The sequence below is a fragment of the Opisthocomus hoazin genome, chromosome 7 (genome assembly GCF_030867145.1).
Source record: "Opisthocomus hoazin isolate bOpiHoa1 chromosome 7, bOpiHoa1.hap1, whole genome shotgun sequence".
NCBI classification, from domain to species: domain Eukaryota; kingdom Metazoa; phylum Chordata; class Aves; order Opisthocomiformes; family Opisthocomidae; genus Opisthocomus; species Opisthocomus hoazin.
Window position 1 is genome coordinate 40,439,219 of NC_134420.1, and position 26,762 is coordinate 40,465,980.

General features: G+C 38.0%; 1 protein-coding gene across 10 annotated transcripts in view; it reads left to right on the plus strand.

Annotated features, from left to right (window-relative positions):
• Positions 1–26,762, plus strand: part of DPH6 (diphthamine biosynthesis 6) — a 239,179-nt gene that overhangs the window by 160,876 nt on the left and 51,541 nt on the right. For all 10 annotated transcript variants that reach the window (XR_012764649.1, XR_012764646.1, XR_012764645.1 and 7 more), the window contains exon 13: positions 2,923–3,165. Coding sequence is in view for 5 of the 10 variants with exons in the window: in XM_075427387.1 (XP_075283502.1) it covers positions 2,923–3,165 (243 nt within the window). In the remaining 5 variants the exon portion in view is untranslated. The remainder of the gene's footprint in view (positions 1–2,922; positions 3,166–26,762) is intronic.

Consider the following 26,762-nt stretch of genomic DNA (forward strand, 5'->3'; position numbering starts at 1 on the left):
TTAACTGAGCAAAACAACTGCTAAACTATTATGTTAGCTTATGAAGACTCACCTTTTATTTAACTTGAAGTGATACAAATGGAAAAAGAAACAAAAGATGTGGGATCGCGTGAGGCCCCATTTGTAAACTCCTTACTGCTGTGGAGCGATATTGGAAATAAATTGGTACAAGTGAGTGTCTTAACAGTACAAGTTTTTTTATTTTTGGTTTGTCAAATCTTTAATGAAATTTTAGCACTGGAAATATGTGTATGGGCTGCAGTGAAAATTAAATCATCAGTATAAGCTTGAGACATCTAGTGCGTAAATACACATCCGTGATATTGTAGTTTTGTTTCTGTCCTGAGTTTGCTGGATATGCCAGTCCTCTAGACTTGATACACTGTGAATCAATAGCCTGAAAGATCTTCTGTTGTCCTTGTAGATGCTCCATAAAGATAAACTGTTGCAAGGTTCTGGCAGGGTTTTGCAGAACACTTTCACAACACAAGGACTGACACCATACATCGTGACATCTCCCGTTGTAAGATTTCAGTACTGTGAACAAGATATTATGATGTCTTCCCTGTTTTAAATGCTTTTTACTCTGCTAACAATTTTCTGTGTAATGCTTCAAAGTTCTAGAGACAACCCCTTGAAATCTGCACAACAGTGTTTGTACTGGTTTGCTGCTTTGCCCCTGCTGATTGTTTATTTATTTTTGCTTTTCATGACCAACTCACTGGGAAATAGAAGAGGAACATCCCTCCTCCTTCCCTTATCTGAAATAAAGTCCCCTTGAAATGCAGTTGCTGCAAACCTGTGGCTGTGTTTTGACCCTCTTCCCCTCCTTCCTTCTTGCATCTATCCTTCCATTAACATGGTGACATGTTAGGAACACTGTTTTTCTGTTAATTATGTCTTAAGATACAAACAAGTATGTTAGGAACAGAGGGATTTTTTAAATTGTTTTTTAAAGAACGCTGCAAAATTCCCACTGAATCTGAGCCAAAAGTGGTGCCAATTTTGCTCAAATCCTTCAGAGATTTTTTTGACCTTGCGTATGACCGGTGGGGCTAATTGTATCAGAACTATGCAGGATACTTTAAGAAACTGCTATCTTGGTCCGTATTTCAAAACACTGACAGATATTTTATCCTTAATTAGTATTCATATTATGTCTCAAACAATCTGTTCAAGAATAGAGGAAGTGAACTGGTTGAACAGCTCTTCTGTCTTTCTAATAATTAACATGGGTGATACATGGAAAACCAGCAGCCCAACAAGAAAAAAGGGAAGAAATGTTGCCAGTGTGATTTTCTTCTGTAGAAGTATAAACTACCTGTATTGGAGTTTTTGACTAATGCATGAATTTCGTTTTGCAGAGGTGAAAATGAATGCTTTGCTTTAAAACCTGTGCCCCTCTGAATTATATCTTCCTGAATTTGTTTCTCATCTTGTCAGTATGCCACTTGGTAGCTGGCTGGACTCCCTTGTTCAATGGCACATATTTTAAAATAGCACTGTAAAAAAAAAGACCATTTGTTCCTATAAACCAAAATATTACTTGCATATTTTTTCCAAATTCAGGATTATATATAGCATTATCAAAACAATATTTCAGATATTTTAAACAATTTTAATAGTTGATGGGTGTCAGTTGATATATTATGTTTCCTCTCTGCCTCCTCCCCCTCTTCAGCTGCTAATCATAGAACTTGTATGCCAAATTGTATAAGATACTCTTCCAATAGTTACATGTGTGAGTCTTTTGTGAGACACAGACAGTTATGAGGACAGATTTGGAGTTGCATATGGGTCTGTCACATGATTTGATTGCCATGTCTTCTAAGACACAGATTTCTTTTTTAATTATTCTTAATTCTGAGGAATTTTTACAGTTTATACAGTAAGTTCTGCAAAATCCCTCCTAAAGATTCCTTGCACAGTCCATTTTTCCTCTCTTTACTCCTAGCAAAATGTTTCCTGTGCTGACTTCAAAACTGCTTACACCCACCTTACTTCCCACTTCTATACTTAGTTTTCTTTTGATGTAGAATAAAATTTACTGCTTCACTGATCAGGAAATGTACAGACTTTCTAGAGAAGTGCAGCATAAGAGGATGAAAAGTTTTGATATTTACATTAAGATTTTATAATAAATCTTTGAGATGTCTGAATACTAAGAATAGATGTTTCTCTTGCTGGCTGCTGTTAAAAAAAGTAGGTCTTTGGTGTGTTGCCAGGAAGAATTTAGAAAATCAGCCCAAAGTAACTGCATTGCGGCTCAACTTAAAACATATACTGGTGGTATATCTGGCCACCCATTTAATTCCATTTTCGAAAGGTGAACCCATCTCTTTGGTCAAGTAGCACTCTTTTGCATTTTATTTTCAATCTGCAGTTTTCTTTTACCTTCTGGTGGATTATTGTGACTTTTCATACACAGTCTTTTAAGGTGTTCTGCAAGTATTATTTTTATAGTGTTTTTAAATTAGTTTACTAAAGACATTACAGACATATACTTATACATCCTTATTTATTCTTACATAAAACAAAGCTTAACTTTTAAGACTTAAAAAAAAGCATTAAACCAAAGATAGTGTGCGTCATCACCCAGAAAAAGAAAGCAAGAACATGCTTAACCATGTTGGAGCATGAGTGTGATCCAGCAGCTGTAACAGAAACATCAGACATTATTGTTTTGAGCTGAGATATGCATCCATGTATTAACTGTTAGGTTAAAGTTTATTGCAATGTTGTGTTTTTATGCTGTTGTTAAATCCCTATCAAAAATTGTCTTTAGACTGGCCGATTTGCTCCATTTGTGACAAATCATGGCAAAGAATAGGATTGTTGAAAGAAACTACCCGGAAAAGAGTAAAGTGCTTCTCTTGCCTTCCATATATTCCCAGAATCTTACTTATTTTGATTTTGTTCTAGGTTGGAGATGTTCTCTACTGTGCTGGACAGATTGCTCTGGTACCTTGTACGATGCAGCTTGTTAGCGGTGGCATATGGACTGAGGCCATAGTTTCCCTCCGTCATGTTGAGCGGGTTCTTCAAGCTATGAGCCAGAAGACTGCACTCCATCACGTCATCACAGCCAGCTGCTATGTCACTGACAGCAAGCACATTCCTATTGCTCGCTCTATATGGCAGAAGAAAATGAAAGAATGTAAAAAGGTAGCTGTGATATCCATTTTCTTCTTTCTGGGTTGTCTTCTTTTCTCCTGCAAGTCTTGTAGTAATATCGGAATTTTCTCAGTACATTTCAGAGGGGTTCATGTGAAGCTGATACAATACAGTTTGATTGAGCTGTTATGTTCTGGCTCATAAGTGGTTGTGCACAATTGAGAAAGAAAATTGCTTAATAGAAACTTACATTCATCACTAACTTTGTCTTAATTCCCCAAAGCAATGTGTTAAAGAACTCTTAAAGAACTCTTAAAGAGCAGTCAGTTCCTCCAGCAAAAATGTGAACAATGCCTTATTTGAATTACTTCTGCCCATATATTTTTACATAATAAGAACTGGGCATTTTACTTCAACTTTCTGTGAGTTGTTCTGTTCAGGTTTATTCCCCACTCTTTCTTAAGAGCGATATTGTCATGACAACTGAGCTTAGTAGTTTACTGCTCATTATTGCTTACTATTCAGCTGAACTTTTAAGACCAGATCAGGGCGTGCCTGTCTGTTGGTTGACCCCAGACTATTTCTAACCGCATAATAATTTAGACAGTGATGTATAAGGATGCCATAATCATTTGTATTATGTATGTACCACTTTTCTTAAATAGCCAAGGAACACCCTGCAAGCATTGAAAAGGTAGTGGCCATGAATCTTGTAAATAAAACATAACTTCTCCACAAAAAAAGTGTAGTAACTGCATAATTGCTGTGTAATTTAATATAACTTAATTGTTATGGTTTCTCAGGGAAATATATGGCTTGGAAGCGTAGCATATGTTAATATTGCCATAGAAGAAGGAAAAATGCATCTGAAACTTTCTTTCTATTTGCCTTCACTTTCAGTCTCTGCACTAGGCACTTGTCTTTCTGAGTAAAGATGTAGGCTTTACTTATATGCCTACACATTCCACCTTGATTTATTAGTAAAGGACCCTCTTAAATACTCTTTACTCCTCCTCCAAGACCAAGTGTAATGAATCTGAATTCAATTCATTTTTTTTCTCTGTGACTGGTTAGTAACATGTACCATGACCACAAAGCCTACGTACTTTCTTATTTGTAATGTATATGATTTAAGGGCAGATTGGTGTTTCCCAGTTCTTTGAAACTTTTCCTTTTTCCAGATAGAATCTTTTAGGTCTTCCATAGTTGTTATACATATCAGCCACGCTTTATTGACTCTTATTTCTCCCACTTACTGGGAAGACTTAGTAGTACTTTCTCAACTACATGGAAAATACTAATGAGGTGGCTTGCTTTTGGGCTATTGCTAGTACCTCACCCATGTCACTTTTTAATTGTTCAAGCCATGGCTTAAAAATTGATTGCTGCCTACACATACTTCTATGAAGAGTTAGCTGCCTAACAGTTTTCAGGAATGTTTAAGAAAAAACATCCTAGAGGAGCATCAAGCAATCCTAGAGGGAGTTCATCAGTCTTAGTCTGTGCTTATTAGATCATATTCACTAATGACAGTATCGGAAAGAGAAAAAAAATATTAGCAGATGAATTAATGTGTGCCACAACATGATCTAAAAATACTTTGGAAAAAACGAAAATATCAGTGGGAATGAGATGTTATTAGGACCCAGATGTTCCAATTTCCCTATAATTTTGTCAATAGGAAACTCAGACAGAGGACTTGAATTTTTCCTCAGGCTATTTTTTGATTAGTAAGGATCTGTGTACAGAGCAAAGCAGAAAAAAGATGTAGCAGACACTTTTGTTACAAGAAACCCGAGGGAGGAATTGTATCTTCAGGGCAGGACAATTGTCCTCTTAATGGAAATAGAGATTTTGTACTGGAGGAAAAGCACAATAGCTGGCATAGTATTGGCAGAATTGTTCCTTTACTCTCAGAATAAGGAAGATGGTAAAGTTTGAAATTTGGAAGAATATTGTAAAATGACTGATAAATTGTATGACAGTTGTACCTCGCGTATTGCATAGAATCGGTGAAAACAGGAAGTGTAGTTTTTACATCTCTTGACATTTTCTTTGGAGCAGCCTGTTGGATGCTGTAAGACACTGCCTTTCTGTGTGGAAGCCAGAACACAGTAGCTTTACTCTGAAGACATCTGTATTTAAGAGTCTAAGTAGCATATCCCTTACTTGTGTGGTTTTGTTTATTTTTTTTGGTATCCCAACTACTACAGACAGTTCTATCAGATACCATGAAATGAAATAATGGTCTGTTTTCTTCAAGTAGACAAAGTCAGCCAAACCAAAAGTATTTTATTATTCTTGAACTGTATTTCAAGCCGTGGCCAAAGGCCTGAATCAATAGCAACTTACAGATTACTTAATAAGTACAAATGGTGTCTCAGTTGAAATTGTTCTGCTTCTGTCATCCATGGAAAAAGGAGTTTGTGCAAACAAAACAATGCAGCTGAGAACTCGTTTCTTGTAAACTAGGCATCATAAACCATAGAACTTAATTATGTTTTAAAGACAGGTTTTAGACCCTACATTTCTGTTTGTTGAATGTTCTGTATTTAATAGCAAAATGATGGTATATTAAGATTGAGGTATTTGTATTTAACAAGTGACTAAATCATATGCATCAGAACTGCCAAAGGATGTTTTTTTTAAAGTACCAAAAATTATTAGCATTCTGTCATACGGTGTTGTCTGGTAAACATCCTCTACATAAATAGTACTGTTCAGCAACTTCAGTTGAATCATTCTACATACTTGATGTCAGTAGTCTGTAAAGCACAAAAGGGATTATATAAATTGTTTAGGACACAAATAAATCAGACCTAACAGAACAAAATATAAAGAGAAGTGTGAGATTTCTTCTCTGGATGTGTTTATATAACACAAAAGGTTTACTTCTCAGAGCAGGATGCGGCCAGAGAGTTGATCAAAGCTTTGTTTGAGCTGAGGCCACAGGGTCAGACACACTTACCTGGACTTTAGAGCACTTCTTGTCATACTGACAGTGACAATTATCTTTTAGAAACTTCTTGAATTATGAAGAGAAAGATAAATAGACTATGTTTCAGAATAACCAAATTATTTCAATGATAACCAGAGGATGGGCTCTAGTGAGCATCAAGGATGGGAGGGGATTGTAACAGAGGGAGAAAAAAGTAACACTAAGCAGGCTGGTCCCCTTAGCAACTTCTAAGCTGTTTCAGTCACCCAGCCTCTGGTCCTTTCCGTATTCCAGCGTCATTCCTTGCTTCCTACACAATTTTCCACTGCTGTCATCCTGTTTTCCCTCACTCCAGATGGCAGCTCAGTATCTGTGCTCCCAGCACCATTCCCTGCAGCCTCACCCCTCCGGTATAATCCCGAGCGTTACGTCTCTGAACTCCAGGTACCAACAACCATCAAGAATTGTGTCCTTAGAGCTGCAGTCCAGCCCCTATCCCTCTCTCTTCTTTCTTCCTATGTCCCTTGGAGTCGCAGTGTCATTGGAAGAACTGTTTGGGGTGACAGAGGAGACAGAAATCTGGTGGAGGAATGGAAGGTTGTAGCAGAAAGAAAAAGACAGTGGGGAGGGAAGGATAAGAAAGCAGCCCCACTGAGGTTTCACTCAAAAAAAAAGTACTAAATCACTGGGCTAAATAAAAGATCTTTGATCAACATTTTGAGGGTACACGAAAGAGATTTCCTTTCTTAAAACTAAAAGGGGATTGTAAGAACAGATCTAGAGTGGGCGAGCCGAGGTAAGCATTTAAGTTCTGTAGATGGATAAGTCTTCATTGTTGTTAAGTAGTGGTTGTTGGAGAAATTAAAATATAGTTAAGGGAAGCAGTGGTTAAAATCAAAAGAAAAAACAGAGGCTGCAAAAATAGCATAAAGACAAATAAACATGCAAACAAATAATGCAAACAATTAATCAAAACCAATACCTAGTAAAAATAATTGGAGTTAACAAATGCAAGTGCCAGCCATCAGCAGCTTACCCCCACCCTATTTTTCAAGTTACAGTCCTTCCACAGTTGCTTTGTGATTCGCAGGCATGCTTTGGGACATTTTGACACTCTTCAGGAGATAGATTTAGGGAGCTTCTCTAACATACGTGGTCATAAATAGTAACAATTGTGTGGTAGAACAGTTTCTCCCTAATCCAGTAGTTAGCATTTAGAACTTTTTTTCCTTTTAAAGTAGCCAAAAAAACCCCAAATTTATAGCACTGCTAAAACTTTCTGGAAGAAGAACTGACAGTTTTCCAATTAAGTCTCATCTTCTGTTTTTCTTTACTTCACATCTTTTAATGACACTGTCATGTAATATGATGATTTTATAAGTGTTTTTGCTAACTCATTCAGCAGAGTAATCAATACAAAAAAATAAGCCAGATGGGTTGTAGTCCATTTGTATTGGGTGGGACAGATGGCATTATTGATAGATGGAAATATTCCAAATAATTATTGTATAATGGTATAACAGTGACTGTGCCTGCAAAATTTTATTAATTTACTTTGTGTATGCACTTTATTCAGTAGGGGTTGAGTTGTACCGTTTAGACAGTACTCCTGCTATATTTAGCTGGGAGCTGAGTCCACCCCCTACCTTCTTTTTCCCTTCCCTGTGGGCTTTCCATGCAGAATCATCCCTGTAGTACTTTGTGAGAGTATTTCAAGTGGTGGATTGTACTGTCTGTACAACAGACTGCTCTGGACTAACTGAGGTGGGCAAGATCATGGTTACATCTCTTTTTTCTACCTCTGAATGCCCGCTTTTTGCTTTCTTTTGTTGTCCTCACCAATACAAAGAAACAGACTGTACTGTCTCAAGATTTCAGGCAATCCAACTTGTTTAACTGCTGTGTTTTGTTCTTCTTACATCTTGCTAATCCCCAGCAAGATTTGGTACAGCTAGACCAGTAAAATGTATCAGTTTTGATAAACTGTGTAATAGATACTGGTTTGGGCTGTTGCCCTTCAAATGTATATTCCATGAAAAAGTACCATTAATTCTTTTTTTTCTGCGAGTTAAGAGCACATTTACTTAAAACACTTGGAGGCCATTTGCTGCTTTTGAAATTCGGTTCTTGATAAATGTAACTGAATGATAAAAACGAGTTTCAGTTCTTATTTTGATTTGATGGCATATACAAAACTTGGATGCAGATTTTCCAGAAGTGTCTGAAATGTCGGCTCTCATTTCTTTGTTATAAAAAGAGAACTGTATAGGGAAGTACTTTAGTGCATTTAGTACACAATGTTTTGTTACCAACACAAAGTTTAGGATTGCCTGTATTTAGAAGTGAACCCAAAATACTGATGAAGGGAGACTTTGAAACAGTGAAAACAATATATTTTGTTAAGATTAGAAGACAGGTTTGTACAGAAAGATAGCATTTAATGTAATTGCAAGATGTATTAATAGCTCTAAGGACATTAGCTTATATACTTTGCTGCAGCAATTCGTTTTATACATACTATTTTTTTATTCAGATGATGTTATCATAGATCAAGTCTGCTCTGAGTTGTTTTATTAGGCAGCTGCCACTGTATTTTCCATCTTCAGTAATGAAAAATGTACCTGGTGAAATACTTCCTGTATTATGTGTCTTTCGGGTTTTATAACACAGCCTCCATTTGGGCGTTAGTTGTCTGGTCCTCTTCCTCCAATAAATTCCTAAGCAAATGTGCTACAAACCCTGAAAGTTCCCCAGCTCACCTTCTTCTGACAGAAGCTTGCTTTTTTTATGGTAAACATTCGGGATGAGTAGCTGTGATCCCATGATTGTTTCAAATGCAGCCGAGTGTGCTGCACTTGACTTTCATTCTGTGAAGAATGCCAGTCAGGTTGTTGACAATGTCTGTCTTAATACCATGGAATGCAGAAGTGATGGAAAAAAGATTCACAATGCTTTATTTGATACATATTGGGAAGGGGTTCCTTGCTTATTTCAGCTCTCGGGTAACTTGATGCCAACTTTAAGTATCTAAATTTAAACCTTTTGGGCCAGATTTACAAACTGTTTGGATGTCAAAAGTTGTAAATGAGCATGAACTATGATTTTTTATTTAAGAGCAGTCATCTAGGGGCACTGGGCCTATTCTAGGGACTCGCCGCATCATACTTCCTTTGACACTCTTGTAAATACCATTGATACTACCCTGTGTCTTTACACTTTGCCTACCAAATAACACAGAGGTCCCAAGTTATAAACAAGTTAAATCCTAAACCAGAAGCTGTCTAGCTGCATGCAGTGGTTTTCTGGAGTAATTATTATGTTTTCATGGCAGTCATTTAGAATGGCATCATGCATCTGTAACACAGCAGTCTTTTGCATTGTTCAGGCATGCCTGTAGTATTTGAAGTATACAGACTGTCACGAATTTAAATAAAATTCATGCATTCTCTGACACTTTATCCTAAGTAGAACAGAAGCAGCTTATGCTCAAGTAGTGGAAGTCGAAGGTTTTTCTTGCTGCAAAGGATTGGACAGAGGTTTAAGATCCTCTTTACCTATGGAGAAAATTACCATAAAACTTAAAAGGAATGTAAAAGACCCCCAGATTTCTGTGAGAGGATATGTACTTTTTCACCACCCTGAACAGATATTTGTAAGTCTGTAATATTGAGGTACATGTTTTTTGTATATGTTATTACATGTATTAGTTAATATCTGTAATGAATACAATAGTTAGATTTCCAGATAGTATTGTAAATTCTGTGTCCTATAGATAACAGTATAGCTAATATAAATTTAATTGGTCTCCTTCTTTTACTGCTTTCTTGAACAGAATAGTTAAAATGTGAGAAGTAGAAGTAACTGAGTATTATGAAGGTGTGAATGATAGATTAGAATCCTGCTATATTTACATTGCAGTAAAATCTCGTGCAGGTTCGTTAATATAATTGGTAATCTTACCAGAAGAAAACTAAATATTTTTGAAAAACATTGCCACCAGCCAGTACCTATGCCTATCAAAAATTCAGTAGGAAGAAAATACATGTTTCTGTTTCCCCTTTTTGTCTCATCAGGTTTATAACATTTATTTTGCTACTGGATGCTATTTTGAATGTTCCACAGTTTGATATATTAAACCAGGCTTCTTTTAAGGCCCACGTTAAGAACACGCAGTGCATTCAAATAGCACAGTGGTAGTGGGTCTTTCATCTCATGCCTAGTGTATTTCATTTCCCCTGTGTTCCGATTAAACAAAGCTTTTGTATTCATTTGAAGCAACTGTAATGAGAATATTTAACACAGGTCAAATGCAGATAGTGGAACTCCAGAGGTCCTTGAAAATATTCTGCCTTTTGACACTGGGCCACGATGGGAGGTGAAAGGGTTGCCACTTTCACTTTTTTCTAAAGGAAGATTATGATATTCTATTTGTAACATTAGTAGAGCCTTGATGGATTTTAAAAAGGAATATAGTCAACAAAAAGAACAGTTAAACAGTCTACATTATTTTAACTAAAGCCATTATTGGAAATTGAATATATATGTATACATAAAAAAAAATCATATGATTGCATAATGTTCTCAACAGTATACATGAATTTAACTTGTAGAATGTAAACATAAAATATGAACAATAGAAAATAAGACAGGAGAGCATTTTGTGTGTGAATTTTTGTGTAGATTGATACAGATACAATCAAACCCTCAGCTGGTATAAGTCAGCATAACTCTCTGATTTCCATGAACTGATTTACACTAGCTTATTTGCCATTTACAAGTAATACATTTGAATGTAGTTTTTCAGTTAGACACAGTGAAGAAATGCATGTCAAGTTATTCAGGGTGGTAAACAGCCTAGTTCATCCAGGCTGACTGGTTTTCCCCTGCAGCAGTTCCCTTATAACAGTTTTTTTGAGTGATTCTTCATCTCCTATGCTGAAAGTATTAATTCTGTTTTGAGCCTGTCACTTCTGTGCTAAGCAAGAGGGCATATATGCACCCACTGTTTGCTTAGGCCAGAACCTCTGGTCAAAAGTCTTGTGTGTGATGACTGTGAAAGCCATTAACAGGATTTCAGCCCCGAGGCTGGTACCTGTTGTCAGTGTGATCAAGATCCTACTTTAACTCAGAAAGCTTCACTGTTGAACTGTAGTCCTAACTACATGTAGGGTACTTTAAATCCCCACAATGAAGGAAGGAATTTCAGGAAAAAATGTCAGCTTCAAAGTCTTTTTTGGTCTTCTTTGGATGAGTTAATCCTGCTGGTCAAGACTGAAAGAAGAGCCAGATTACCACCCCAACCTCCACAGAGAGTTTTATTAACTACTGGTCCTTCCTAAAACATTAGCAGGTTAACCTCTTTCAGACACTGCAAATGTTCCTTTCAAGTCAGTGCTTCCAACAAGTAGTTTGATGTTAATTACTAAGTAGCTCTTCTAGATCTTGGTCTTTTCCAAGGAGGGTGTGTTAGCTTGTATCTTCAATGTAAGTTCAGTAAAAATCAGAAAACTCAGATCTCAGAAACTAGCCAAACTTCTGTACTGAGAGTCCTTCCCCTAAAATCTGTGGGCAATATTCTCTTCATCATGGTTATGCAGGACCTGGAAAAGCATTTCTGTTGTAGGAAGGAAACTAAGCTATTGAATAGTGTCCTGGGTCTGGCTGGAATGGAGTCAAGTTAACTTCCTTCAGAGCAGCCCCTATGGTGCCATGATTTGGATTTGTGGCTAAACCAGTGTTGCTAACAGGCTAATACTGTGCAGTTTCAAGGCTTTCTGGTTTTCCCTCTAAGCACCCCCAGCGAGTAGACTGGGGGTGGGCAAGAGGCAGCCAGAGGGGTATCACATACCATATAACATCATGCTCAGCAATAAAAACTGGGGAGCTTCGTCTTCCAAGGTGGCTATTCCCCAGAGGCTGGCTGGGCATCGATCTGCTGGTGGGAGTTGGTGGATGATTGCCTTTGCATCACTAGCTTTAATCTCTTCAGTTATTAAACTGTCTTCATCTCAACCCAAGAGTGTTCTCATTTTTGCTCTTCCTTTTGTCTCTCCTGTCCTGCCGGGATTGGGAGGCGAGCAAGTGGATGTCTGGGTGCTTAGCTGCTGGCTGGAGTCCGCACCACAAACAGATTCAGCAAATGACCACTGAAGAGAAACTCCACAATGAACCAGGAAAATTCATACTTGGTCTTCTCCCTCATCAACCTCCAGTCAATAGTAGAGCTCAAAATACCATCTCTTCTTTTTGAAAATGTGCAAGAATCTTATCTTTACACAGATGCAGTTATGATCTAATGCCAAAAATCCTGAAAGAAAAAAAAAAAATTAACTCAGGAAAATATCTAAAATATCTTCTCTCTTCCAGTGAAAATACTGCTTTACTGGTGTATAGTACAATCCAGGGTAACCTACTAAATTTCAGTAATTGACTATCCTCATCTCTGGTTCTGTGTGCTGGTCATACTAACAATTTCATTTCCTATTCCTCTTCCTCTTTTCTGAAGGATATCACATGAGCTTCAAAATTAATAATAGATCTTCAATTTCCTTACTCGTGAAAGTCAAAGTAAACCAAAAATTATGTATCCTTTCTTGTACTCCACTTTCAAAGAAGTACATACGACAGCATGACAGTGAGCTGGTATTATTTTAAAACCCCTTTAAATTTTTACACAGCAAAAATGAGCAGTGCTAACTGGTCAATACCCAGTAACATGCATGCCAGCTCAGCAGTGAATAATCACTTTCACCTTGCTCTCTGTATTCAGCTTCATGGATGAAAAATAAAAGTGCTTCCAGCTGATATGATACATGTATATAGTTCTCGTCAATCCTTTAGTTGTAACCTAATGAACAGCTGGTAACACTTGAAATCTAACTTTGATTTTCTTTTCAACATCATTTAGTGTTAATATTATGCAGGTCTTTATGCGTCTCACTTATAAGCACCTTTGTGGAAACATTCTGGCCATCTCCTGTAGTTGACAAAATAGTTAATTCTGCATATATCTCAACGAAGAAGCAAGTCTAAAAGAGGAAAATGTAATAATCATAGAATCATAGGTTGGAAAAGACCTCTAAGATCAAGTCAACCATCCATCCAACACCACCATGCCTACTAAACCATATCCTGAAGTGCCATATCTACACGTTTTTTTAAACACCTCCAGTGATGGTGACTCAACCACCTCTCTGGGCAGCCTGTGCCGATGTCTGACCACTGAATAATTGTCAATAATTTCTAACTCATTCAGTAATTTTGTTAAATTTTTGTCGTAATTTGTCCAGTGAATGTTTGCATGGAGTTGTAGATATTTTTTCAGTAATACTTAGTCTCATAGTCTCTCTGTGCATGTTCTGCAGAATTACATGGGGAACGTGTATATATACACAGCTGTTTCTCTTTTCCTCCCTCCTCGTATACATATACATGCATATAGATTAATATACATTACATACATAGCCATGAATGTATATTTGTATTTTTTTCTTAGTATAACAATTTCTAACAAGCATATATATTTATACATGTCACTTAAAGGCCACTTATTGAAAACTTTCCATTCTAATCTTCTGTACATGGACTCAGCTGCCTTCAGGAAAATAAGAGTTGAGATCCCTATATATATTAGTAGTAATCTGACAGATGTATCTTCGTCTTCAGGAGAACAAGTTTGCTTTCCACATGTCTCATTCCAGTGACTGCTGAGAACAGTTACACATTTAACGCAAACTTGGCTTATAATTTTTCGGTTATTGTGAACTTCACCTCATGAGTGGATGTACTGGGTCTGGCTGGTGTAGAGTTAATTTTCTTCACAGCAGCCCCCATAGTGCTGTATTTTGGATTTGTGACTAAGAGCATGTTGATAGCAGACTGGTCTCTCGGCTGTTGCTAAGCAGTGTGCACACAGCATCAAGGCTTTCTTTTTCCAACTTTGCCCACACCCAGCAAGCAGGCTGGGGTTCAGCAAGGAGCTGGGAGGGGGCACAGCTGAGACAGCTGACCAAAGTGGACCAAAGAGGTATTATATGCCGTATAAATTCATGCTTGACAATAAAAATGAGTAGGAGAGAGTTTTTGTGAAGTAGCCATTGCTCAGAGGCTGAGTGGGCATAAGTCTGCTGGTGGGAGGTGGTGAGTGACTGCCTCTGTTTTTTTCCCTTTCCTTCTGTTATTAAACTGTCTTTATCTCCACCTGTGATTTTTTTCTCACTTTTGCCCTTCCCAGTGTCTCCGCGATCCCACTGTGGGGGGCGTGAGCGAGCAACTGAGGGAACCTTACCTGCTGGCCAGGGGCAAGCCGCCACAGTGGGCTGTAAGAAATTGCCTGAACTGCATCACCCGAGTTTGACTCCTGTAACACTGAACTGAGGGAAAACCTGTCCCGCAAAATCCAAGTTCCAAACTGTATGTAGGACATCATTGTTGGCCAATATAAATGGCTTGACTCAAAATAAAGGGCACGTGCAGTCCTAATAGTCCTATTATGTTCCATTTAACTGATCTTGCTTTGCAGTCGTACCATATCAAAAAATGAAAGTAACTGACCACACTGCTGAAAACAAACATTTGCCCCAAAAATATTCATATACATAAGAAGAAGGAATGAAAATGTTTGTATTTTCCACTAAAAATCTTTGTTTACTGGAAAGTGCCACATTCAAAATAATTTTTGATTGCACATCTGTATATCATATTACTAATAAAGGTGGCTGTCTCAATGAGGGAGAGCCTGGCAATTAATAGAAGTTTAGTAGGGCCACCAGAGTTTTCAAATTGTTTTACTTCTGCCTTCAGTAATATCATAATTTTCTTCATTCAATAGTGGAGAATTTAATTACAGGTTTACAAATGGTAGATAATAGTGCTGTACATGTACAGGTGAATAGGTGAGCATATTTAGAATATGTGAGGTAAAAGCTGACATTTGGTTTGAAAATGAGCTCCAGAGCTCAAGGTCAAAGTTCAGAAGGAAAGTAGACGTTCAAAGAAAACATCTTTGCAATCAATAGCTGAAATTGAAATTCTAAATCATGAAAGCAGTTGTCCTTAATGCCCAGAAAGTAGATTTTGACCATTAACTTTTCTCGTTTTCTGTCCCATTTGGGTACATGCTCTCAGATGATTTTCAAGTGGAATCTTTCCATCTTGAACATTCTTAATTCAGTTCAACTCTTTTTCCTAAGTGCTTATTTTTGACACTGCACATGAAGAATGAAACCCTCAGAGTGACAGTTCGTGATCATGTTTCATGTGGCAGATTTCATTTGCTTTCAGTTTATATTGATATCAATTTATGACTTTGTTCCTTAAGTAGTTATCTTTTTTCCACATTGTAACTGATATATTGAATGATGTATGTTTGAGAGTTATTTCAAGGAATCTTAACTTCAGTCATTAACTGGTTATCTCTTGGCTCAGGAACCTTTAGTTTGTTGAAAGTAAGTTAATATTTTTAAAGCAAATAAAACAGCTTCTCAGTGAGTAATTATTTTCTTATCAATTTTACATTTTCATGCCCGTTTGAACCTCTAGCATGGAGTGCTTGAATTTACATTTAGCTCTGCAGGAACTGCTTTAAATATTATTATTACGAAGGAAGAAATCAAAAATCAAAGTGAATTTTTAGTACAATAGCGAGGTATAGGAAGGTGCAATTGCAGTAACAGCAGCCTGCATTATTGTATAGAACTAACTCACAGCTTGACAGAAAGTCCCTGCTGGGGAGGAAATGTAGGGGAACTGGCAGGATTTTGCTACATCTGCTCCCTACTGCTAATAAGCTTTAACCTATTTCATTTTTATTATGCTTACTGTTTAGATATTTTGCTTCCGAAATTGTATCTGTAACATGAGAACATGTAAAAAGGAGAACAACAGGTAGGGCTGTTTAAAAATTTAAAACTATCGGCAAGGGATATTAAAGGCCATAATGAATAAGTTGGTTGCCTTCTCAGTGTGGGTTTTTAGAGTTCAGGCACTGCAGCACTGGTGGAAAGACTGAGGGTAAGTAGTGGGTAAAACGGATTTCGTAGCTTGAACAGCCAGAAGGCACCATTAGATCGTTTAGTCTGACCTGTATATCACAGACCATTACATTTCACCCAGAAATTCCTATTTTGAATCCTTTGAGTATATTTAGAATAAAATGTATCAGACCCTGAATTTAAAATACTTTATGCCACAGGATGGTAACTGAGAGGCTGAGCTTCCCATGCAATCAGAAGGGTGTTTATCACGTTGGTGACTATTTCTGCAGAATAAGCCAAACAACTCAAGGCTTGTATGCACTTCACAAAAGTGAAAATGCCTTCCTGACTGCTTTGACTTAGGGAAAAAAATACAGGTATGCATACTGTGTCAGAGCACTTGCTTACTGAAGTGTTCTGCTGAAGCCATAAACAGTTCCTTCAGGGAAAAAAAAAAAAAAACACAAAAAAAACAAGCAAAAAATGAAACCACCACCCCCTCAAAAAAAATCCCAAACCAAAGTTAGTCTTAATCTGTCTCATTATGTATCAGTGGGACTAATTAAGGGCCCAGTAAGAGGGAAAATCTTCTTGAAGCAGTCATATCCATTTTTAAAGTTAATATTCATTGTCTGATTCTGAATTTCAGGCATTATGCCCCTTTGACAGCCATGCTGGCAGTTCTGTGCTTCTCAGCTTCTCAGTCCAGACACATTCACTGCAGTCCTTTGAATCTCTGAAGGAGGAGTACTATAGCTAAGGTTTATAACCATCTAAAAATGTGGGGAAAATGGTATTCTATATTTTCCACTTGATATTATTACATGCTTCCCATAGCCGATTATCCAACATTTTAAAATCTTTCTTTTGCTCTCATGGTGGCATAATTGTCACATACAATTATGAAATGTATTTTGAAGAGAGACTGAAATGTATAAAATGCAGTGGCTAGTTGAAAACTCTTAGTCCGTGGGGCTATTGAAACTGTGCTTTTAGATAATGGGATAGAACAAGATTGTGACACTTACCTGATAGATAAATCAAGAGAAAATGGAAGTCTCAGTCTTAAATAGGAAATTATTCTCCATTACTGTGCATGCAGAGGTCTGTGTCTTGCTTTCAGCAGGCCAGTTTGCATTTTCTGTATTTCTTTCAATTTATTCTGACAAGTAATTATTTGAACTTACTTTTCAAGAAAAATTCCAAGCTGGTAAGCCCAGCAAGCAGAAGTGTTAGCCTAGTTATTACAGACTTTGTATATAGTCTTCGGGCTTTCAGCTATTTATTTGTTCTAGAGACTTGTTCAAAGCTATGTCTTCATGGAAATGTGATACTGATTGCTCCTATTTTGATCATGTCACAGAGCTTTGCAGTTTCCAAAATGAAAGGATGAAAAAACAGATCCAAGAACAGAAGAGAGAGGCAAAATTAACAAGCAAATGTTGTCCTTATGTACTAAATATAATCAAAAGAGAGTTTGTAAGGTTAGGTCTTTGGTTTCAGCTGAGCTCTTTTGTCTATCACACAGAAGTGATGAAAATTTGTACCACTTCTTGGCCTCTGTTGACAATAATGGTAAAAGATAGAATGGCAAGTTGCTAAATTATTCTGTTTGCATGATATAAGCCATAGATTATATGCAGTTATTGATCACATTTCTTATGAACTCTTTCTATTTTCATGAGCTTCCATATTTGCTTACCTTTTTTATAAAATGCTTACGTATACTTACAGTAGTACTATTCAGAGACCATTCATCATGAAAGTTTTGATTCTGCAAAGGCTTAAACATATCCTTTATGCACCAAAAAGCAGTCTTATAAAATCAAATTTATACTAGCTTTATTGTGGGATTTGAGCTCTAAGAGTGATGTTAGTTAATTTTTTGTGGTAGTCTCTTATGACGTACTTGGTTAACTACCATAAAATTTTAGCCCATCTCCTTGACAAGCCTAATAATAGCCAGAGATATGTTGTATAGATTTCAGATTTTCTACACTCTCGCTAATGTAACTTGAGGTATGCTCATTTATTTGCCTGCAAAATGCCTCTCTGGGAAAAGTTAAACTGTTGTGCTTGACATGTGTCGTGGTTTAACCTGGCAGCTGGCAACTAAGCACCAGACAGCCGCTTGCTCACCCCTCCCCTTCCTTTCCCCCCTCCCCCCATGGGATGGGGAGGAGGAATGAACAAAAGATAAAACTCATGAATTGAGGTAAAGACAGTTTAAGAAGACAGCAAAGGAAATACTAATACTGCTACTACTATAATATTAATAATGATAATAATGCATATGCAAAACAAACTATACACAATACAATTTTCTCACCACCTGATGACCGATTAGCAGCCAGTCCCCGAGCAGCAATTGCGGAACCCCGAACTTGTGAATTTTGCGAATTTTGCAAAACTCCAGAAAAAGACAGAACTCCTGGAAAAGTTCAGACTCCTGGAAAACTGAGGATTCAAACCCATGGAAATCAGAATGAAAGATTCCTGTCCCCTGGCCAACCCCCGTGCATAAACTGAGCGTGACATCTATGGTATGGAATATTTCCATTGGCCAGCTTGGCTTTGTCTGGCTGTGCTCCCTCCCAGCTCCTGCACACTTGCTCATTAGCCGAATGTAAGAAATGGGGAAAAGTCCTTGATTTTGTACCAACAACTAAAAACATCAGCGTTATCAGCATCCTTCTCGTACTACATCCAAAACACAGCAGCAACTGAGAGGAAAATTAACTCTATCCCATCTGAAACCAAGGCAGCATGTTAATTGCTGACCAATTCATATCTAATAATTAATTTTGCATCACTACTATACCTGCATGCAGAATTTTTCATAATTATTATGAAGAAAACTTAATTTGGATTTTTTTTTCCAAATGCCAGCATGTGGAAATGTAGTCATTATCTTCAGAGATGACATTAATTTGAAATCCATTTGCATTGAAAAAAATTATTAGAAGTACCCTTATAAATAGTACTGCCTGTAAATTTCTCTACCCGTATTTGTTCCCCTGTATCTGCTTTCCCTTTTTTATGTTTTTGTTTTTTAAAGATAGATAAAGACTGCACAAAAAAGGAATTATTCTGCAAAATGTGCTATCAGATGCTGAAACAAAAAATAAAGAATCAACTTGTTTTCTCTAGATTTTCCTTGGTTCAGTAACACCAATTAAATACTGGCTTAGTTTTCCAGTTGACATTGTACAAGATAGTTTCTACATGACACTGTGGTAGCTAAACTACCCTCAGCTTTGTCCAACACGGTGTGGAGTACAGAAGACTAAAATTTTTGAAGAACTTTTTCCTTTTTATATTATAAGTATTTATTCCATTATAAGTATCCAGGTTTATAAGACCTCATTTTTAGTCTGCCAGTCTTATGTTAATGTATTTGTGGCATGTGGCAAATAATCTGTTTTATTTCAGGAAGGAATACTGAATAACAGACTTTCTTATTTTTGTAAGTTTTGCCAAAAGAATATTCTTAACAATTTTATTGTTATAAAACATTGTGGTATTCATTCTTTGAATTCTGGCGTGTTATACCAGGAATGCATGTGGCCTATTTATTAGACAAACTAGGATGTTGAAAAGGATTGCTTCTACCCTACTTTTTTCAGGAACTGACATTTTTATTCTTATGCAGTTTTCCTAGTGGAATCTTTACTTTTGAAAGTCATAAGCCTATTGTTGTGAGAGACTCTCTAGCAAAGCTTGAACTGGATCTCGGGAGTTTGATGCACTCTGTTTAATGCAGGCAGTGTAAAAGAAATTTTAAATGTATTATTTAAAAGCACATTAATCTTGCTGCTATAATAGTGTAATAATGCGTACCACAGAAGGTTTTCATAAACTCTGCTTCTAAAAGTAACATCACAGTATCTTTCTTTCTGTTCTCCAAGTCAATTCTTTGTAGACATAGCAATTATGCATTCATCTCTGTCTCTTATAGCCTGATGCCATATTCAGCTGTGAGGTAGGTAGACCTTAGTCCTTACTTGCACAACAAAAAGAGTATTTCTCGTTTGGAACAAATGGAGGATAGTCAAAATAAACAAATTTATATAATAAATGTTAATAGCTGAAATGTATACCTTTTCCAGTTAAATTAAGTAAAATAGTTAAATGCTTATACCATTGAGTATAGGTTTGTCCTATACACGTTACACCTCTGTTTTCATTGGAATTTTAATAGGTGTGCCTTTTATGTTACTTTTTAATGAAAAAATACACTATTAGTTACATAAATTCTTTTTTAAGGTTAGTGCTTTTAAAACCACACTCTGTGTAAGTTAGTTTACAACCCTTACAGCCTAGAATTTTTCATAGAATCATAAAATGGTTTGGGCTGGAAGGGACCTTAAAGATCACCTAGTTCCAACTCCTCTGCCATGGACAGGGACACCTTCCACTAGACCAGGTTACTCAAAGCCCCATCCAACCTGGCCTTGAACACTGCCAGGGAGGGGGCATCCACAGCTTCTCTGGGCAACCTTTTCCAGTGCCTCACCACCTTTATAGTAAAGAATTTCTTCCTTATATCCAATATAAATCTACGCTCTTTCAGCTTAAAACTGTTGCCCCTTTTCCTGTCACTACAGGCCTTGGTAAAAAGTCTCTCTCTGTCTTTCTTATCAGCCCCCTTTATTGAAAGGCTGCAATAACGTCTCCCCAGAGCCTTCTCTTCTCCAGGCTGAACAGCCCCAACTCTCTCAGCCTTTCCTCCTAGGAGAGGTTTTCCAACCCTCTGATCATTTTTGTGGTCCTCCTGTGGACCTGCTCCAACAGGTCCATGTCCTTCCTGTGCTGAGGGCTCCAGAGCTGGAGCAGGGCTCCAGATGGGGTCTCACCAGAGTGGAGTAGAGGGGCAGAATCACCTCTCTCGACTTGCTGGCCATGCTTCTCTTGATACAGCCCAGGATACAGCTGGCTTTCTGGGCTGTGAGCTCACGTTGCTAGGTCATACCGAATTTCTCGTCCACCAGCACCCCTAAGCTGTTCTCCTCAGGGCTGCTGTCAATCCATTCTCTGCCCAGCCTATACTTGTGCTTGGGATTGCCCCAACTCAGGCTCAGGACCTTGCACTTGGCCTTGCTGGACTTCATGATGTTCACACGCGCCCACCTCTCTAGCCTGTCAAGGTGCCTCTGGATGGCATCCCTTCTATCTAGCGTGTCAACCACACCACTCAGCTTGGTGTCATCAGCAAACTTGCTCAGGGTGCACTCAATCCCACTGTCCATGTGGCCGACAAAGATATTAAATAGTGCTGGTCCCTATACTGACCCCTGAGGAATGCCACTCGTCACTTTTTGATTTAACTATGCTCATTGCATTGAATTCTGCTTTGTTTTGTAGCGATATTGTGAATGCATTAGGTATTCATAAATGTAAGAGCATTCTGTAGCTCTCCTGAATATGCACAATGAAAATCAAGTGAATCTTTACTAAGAACTAAGGCATACAAACTGCAAGGACCAATGTGATAACTGAGCAAAACTCAGGAAAGCATCATGTACACAGAAGTTCAGATAACCATTTTACTTTAATGTAGAGATACAGGTTAATTACAAGTTTAAAAACCAATTGACAACCTCTGTTGTTAACCTTCCTTCTTATGATATGAAAGGGCTTGTATTTCTGCATTAAGCATGTTCATAAAAGTGTTACCTAGGGAATGTTTCTACCAAGTTACCATTTCAGCTTCAGCCTGTGTATGAAGATAAAGTATAGGAAGAGTTCCCATTCTCGTTTCTCATTATTAGGTACCTTACTGAATTGGGAGGAGTGGTGGATACACTAGCAGGCTGTGCTGCCATTCAGCGTGACCTGGACAGGCTGGAAAATTGGGCAGAGAGGAACCTGATGAAATTCAACAAGGGCAAGTGCAGGGTCCTGCACCTGGGGAGGAACAACCCCATGCACCAGTACAGGCTTGGGGTGGACCTGCTAGAGAGCAGCTCTGCAGAGAAGGACCTGGGCGTCCTGGTGGACGACAAGTTGACCATGAGCCAGCAGTGTGCCCTGGCTGCCAGGAAGGCCACTGGGATCCTGGGATGCATTAGGAGGAGTGTGGCCAGCAGGTCAATGGGCACAAACTGAGGCACAGGAAGTTCCGTCTGAACATGAGGAAGAAATTCTTTACTCTGAGGGTGACGAAGCACTAGAACAGGCTGCCCAGGGAGGTTGTGGAGTCTCCTTCTCTGGAGATATTCAAGACCCACCTAGATGCAGTCCTGTGCAGCCTGCTGTAGGTGACCCTGCTTCAGCAGGGGGGTTCGAATAGATGACCCACAAAAGTCCCTTCCAACCCCGAACATTCTGTGATTCTGTGATTCTGTCACTTGATCACTGTGGTATTGTGGCCTTGAATAAGTTTTCAGCCAAGCCCTTTGACTCTTCCTATTTCCAGCCAATCATCCTTATACTTCTGTGGATTTGAGTTAAACATCTGTTGCACAGCCTCGTTAGAGGGGTTAAAACACAGCGGGCTGGCTGAGTGGCTCCAGTGAAATAGGGCTCAAGATCCCTACTCCTGTGGCAGGTGCCTAAAGCAGCAAACCTCCTCCTCAGCACTGTCTTGGACTGTCGTGTTTTGGTTGTCTGTGCTGTCTCTGTCAGTATAAGCAGGAACTGAAGATATAAGTGCTCCCCTAAAAGTGGGCTTCCAGTTTTCTGTGATGTGCTTTGAGAAAAAGGAGAAGAAGCAGCAATGTCACCCACCATCGTTCTTTTCGAAACCATGCTTTTACTAATGTCATTTGATGATCCGTAGTTCTTGTACAGAAAGACAACCATGCAAAATCAGTTCTTACCCCTATCCACCCTTCTTATGTCATGTATGATTTTGTAAACCTCTGTCATAGTCTCCCTAAGAAGGCTGGAGAACATTTCCAGTCAGACCCTGCAGAGCTTTTGATCATCCTGCTTGTCTTCCTTTGAACACATTCTGGGTCTGATAGGTCATTTTTCAGCAGAGAGATCCAGAGTTGCATATCTTACTCAAGGTGCAGGTGAACTGTGAATTTCTACAGTGGCATAATGTTGCCAACTTTGTTCTTCATTCCTTTCCTAAGAATGCATAATGTTTTATTTGCTCTCTTCACTGATGTCAACTGCTGTGATTATTAACCAGTCCATGAAGACTTTCCAGGATGTTACTTAGCTTAGCATGGCATTCTTAGTGTCTCCAGTAATATGGCATCAACCTACTTTGGTATTATAAAACGTCAGGTAAATCGTAGAGTCACATTCTGACTCCTCCTAAAATCTACCCCATACCTTCTGGTTTTCCCCTGAGTTACTAAATGTGTGTTGTATCACCAGAAGAATATCAGTATTTTCTTCAGAGTGGGAAATGTTCTTTGTTGAGTTGTGGTTTTTTCAAAGTGAAGTCTTAAAAAATGAGAGTGTTCATAGTCCTCTTGATAGGGAATGATATAGATACAATGATGTATTTGGAAAAATCTACTTTTTGTCTTCCTTTTCCAAACTTTGTGGGACTCCATCTTTGATAAATTGAGTAGCAGATGATCCTGTTGACAGAGGAACGATATTATGAATTATGTTTTGAGGACAGTCTAACATGAGATTCAGTAAGAGCTAAATCACTTGTCATTTTATATCTTTGTCCAAAGTTCTGGGATCTGCCATTTCATAGTATGACAGAATCAGAATTCTGTCGTAGTGTGGCCTCTGAGAGGCCTGAAAGAAGAAGTTGTTACAGAATCATTTATTTTCAGAGGCTGTCTCTTGCACAGTGAAAGGAAGTTACCTGGCTTCCTTGTCCAGCCTCTTTGAATCAGATCATGTAAAAGTGTAGCACAAAAGTAGCATCCATCTTCATATTATCTCAGCAGTCAGGCAATGAACCTTTACAATCTGCTCATTTTCCCTTATGGCATCCGAATTTTTCCTGGTGCCAAGTTACCTTGCAGTATTTGTTCTTAGAAAGGATTAAATCCTGTGGAAAAGCCAACAACTGGAAATCGAGATCCAGAGGCAGACCGTCTCCCATGAACTGAAAAACACTTGAATACTGGTAGCTAGGAAATAAGTATTTAAGGGCAAATACATTTAGATGACAGCTACACCTACAGCCTAATGAAATTTGCAAAGATTTGTAAAATTCAAGTCAAACATACTTTAATGAATCACTGATTTCAAACAGTGTTTGGCCCAGCAGTGTTTTCTCATGTCTCAGTAATAAAAATTTTACAGAAGTTCCCAAGAATTATTTGTCACTTCTTTTTCAAGAATTACAGGCTAAACTGCTTCCTCTTCTACCTCAGTTTTTTTTTTCCAAAGACTGTGAAGATGTAGAAGGACTAGGCCAAAACTTGTGCTCCCTTCATAGAACAGTCTACAACAGTATCCTTGGGCAAGAATCCTAAAACAATGTTTTTCTTGGCAGCTGTTTGCCAAAAGTGCTGGATCTCATTGATGAGAGAGCAGAATCGATTGTAAAGAACAACTTAATCATAAAATAATTCCTCTTCATTTTCACTCTTAATACTTACATTGTTCCAGCATCATATGAATAGAATTTCGTAGCAGAACCCATATATTCATCCTCATTTACTAGACAGGCTATCATAAAGATATTCAGTGGTTTAAGACAGTTATAAATTTCTGAAAGGTAACTCATAAATGCAGCATCCATGTACCACCCAAATGTCAGAGATTTCTTGAAAATAAGTCAGGCGAGGTCATTGTTAGAAGTATTTCTGTAAGATTCTGTAACAGCTGATGAAAGATTATTAGTACCCAGTAGCTCCATCACTTGTGCTTTGTGCAAACTCTAAAGTTAAAGGTTACGAGTGCTGTGGTGCTGTACAGGTGCACTGTGAATAGTCTTTCACTCAGAATGATTCTCATTTGTTAAATTTGGAAATGTACTTTCTCCTGGCCTTAATTTTCATGTAGTTCTTCGTATTGTAAATGGCAGCTGAAGGCAAGCAGAAATAGTGAGTAATTGATTTAACAACCTAAGACAAGTACAGGGAAGTAGAAAAGTTTGTCTTAGTGCTTGATGTGACCTGAGAGAGCTTCTTTAGACTTTTTTTCTAAACAGTACCTCAGCACCGTGGGCCAGCAAAGTGGCCTTTAAGCCTGAATGAGCATGACTTTTTTTTTCCTCAGTGCAAAGCTCCAGTATTTCATCTTTTCAAACTGTTTTACAGCACTCAGAGCAGAATTATATTGACAAGGTTAGAATTCATCTCCTAGAGGAGAATACTGTGCTCCTCCTGTTAAGTGCTAATATAACATTTATGTGTTGGTACCTTAATAACAGCCCTGGCTAGCCTAATAAAAGTACTGAAAGCAAACAGTACTCAGTGAGATTTTATTATGACTGAAGTGACTACAATTTGAGACGAATTATCCCTATTTTTGTTCCCATATCAAAAACAGAAATGCTAAAGCAATTGCTATATGTTTGGTATAGAATTAGACTCCACTATCGTTAACATAGAAGTAAGTGCATTTTTCATGTAAACAGCTCGCAAGGGTCAAGCATCAAAGATATTCTGTGCAAAATGCTTGTCAATAACTTTGTGAGCAAATTTTGAAATAAAGTGCCTGTAACCTGTCATTATTTCCTCCTCTCAAAAGTTGAGAGCGAGTGAATGAAAATTGAGCTTGTGAATTGAAGGTACTGTGAGTTATACGGCCTCATCGACTTCAGGCAAAATGACAGGTTTGCCTTGTTATTACTTTTCCTTTTAGAGGTCAGGCAGTGGACAGTATTACCAGTATATACTGCAGTGTAAGCAAACTGGTATATAAAAAGAATTATTATTACCTGTGTACACAAAGAAGATGGTGTAAGTGACTAATATTTAAAAATGGTTAATATATTGTCTCTCCATAAAAATGGATGAAAAAGTAGGGGGAAAAAATCTGCTGGCCAGAATAAGCATTTCAACTCTTCAACTATTTGAACGGTGGTTCAAAAAAACAAAGGTGTTCAGAGAGCTGATAAGTTAATGTAAATTCATACTTTTTGAGAGTATGTATATCATAAAATGGAGTTGCTTTCCATAAATAGACCTTGTTGTATACATAACAGAAGTATGAGTATATGCATTTATGTATAAGGTAACAGTAGACCTAAATGTGTGTACTCGTTTCGGCTAGGATGGAGTTAACTTTCTTCAAAGCAACCTGTATGGTGCTATGGTTTGGATTTGTGATCGAAACAGAACTGATAACACACCAGGGTTTTTGGCTATTGCTGAGCAGTGCTTACACATCATGAAGGCCTTCCCTGTCGTACTGCCCTGCCAGCGAGTAGGCTGGGGGTGCACAAGAAGTTGGAAGGGCACACAGCTGGGACAGCTGACTTCAGCTGACCAAAAGGCTATTTCGTTCCATATAACATCATATTCAGCCATAAAAACTAAGGGGAGGGGTCTTTGGGAGTAGAGCCGTCTAGCTCACAGTCTAGCTGGGTATCAGCCTGCTGGTGGGGAGATGTTCGGTAATAGCCTTTGCATTGCTTGTTTTGTTTTTCTCTTCTTGCTTTTTTCTTCACTTATTAAACCACCTTTATCTCAATCTATGAGTTTTCTCACCTGTGCCATTGGAGAGGGAAGGAGTAAGGAAGCAGCTGTGTGGTGCTTAGCTGCTGAACGGAATCAACCCACCACAATGTACCAATCCTAGTTTAAAGTTCTAAGGTTGTTTTTGTTTGTATTCAGATGAACAAGGATTGAATACATAGCAAC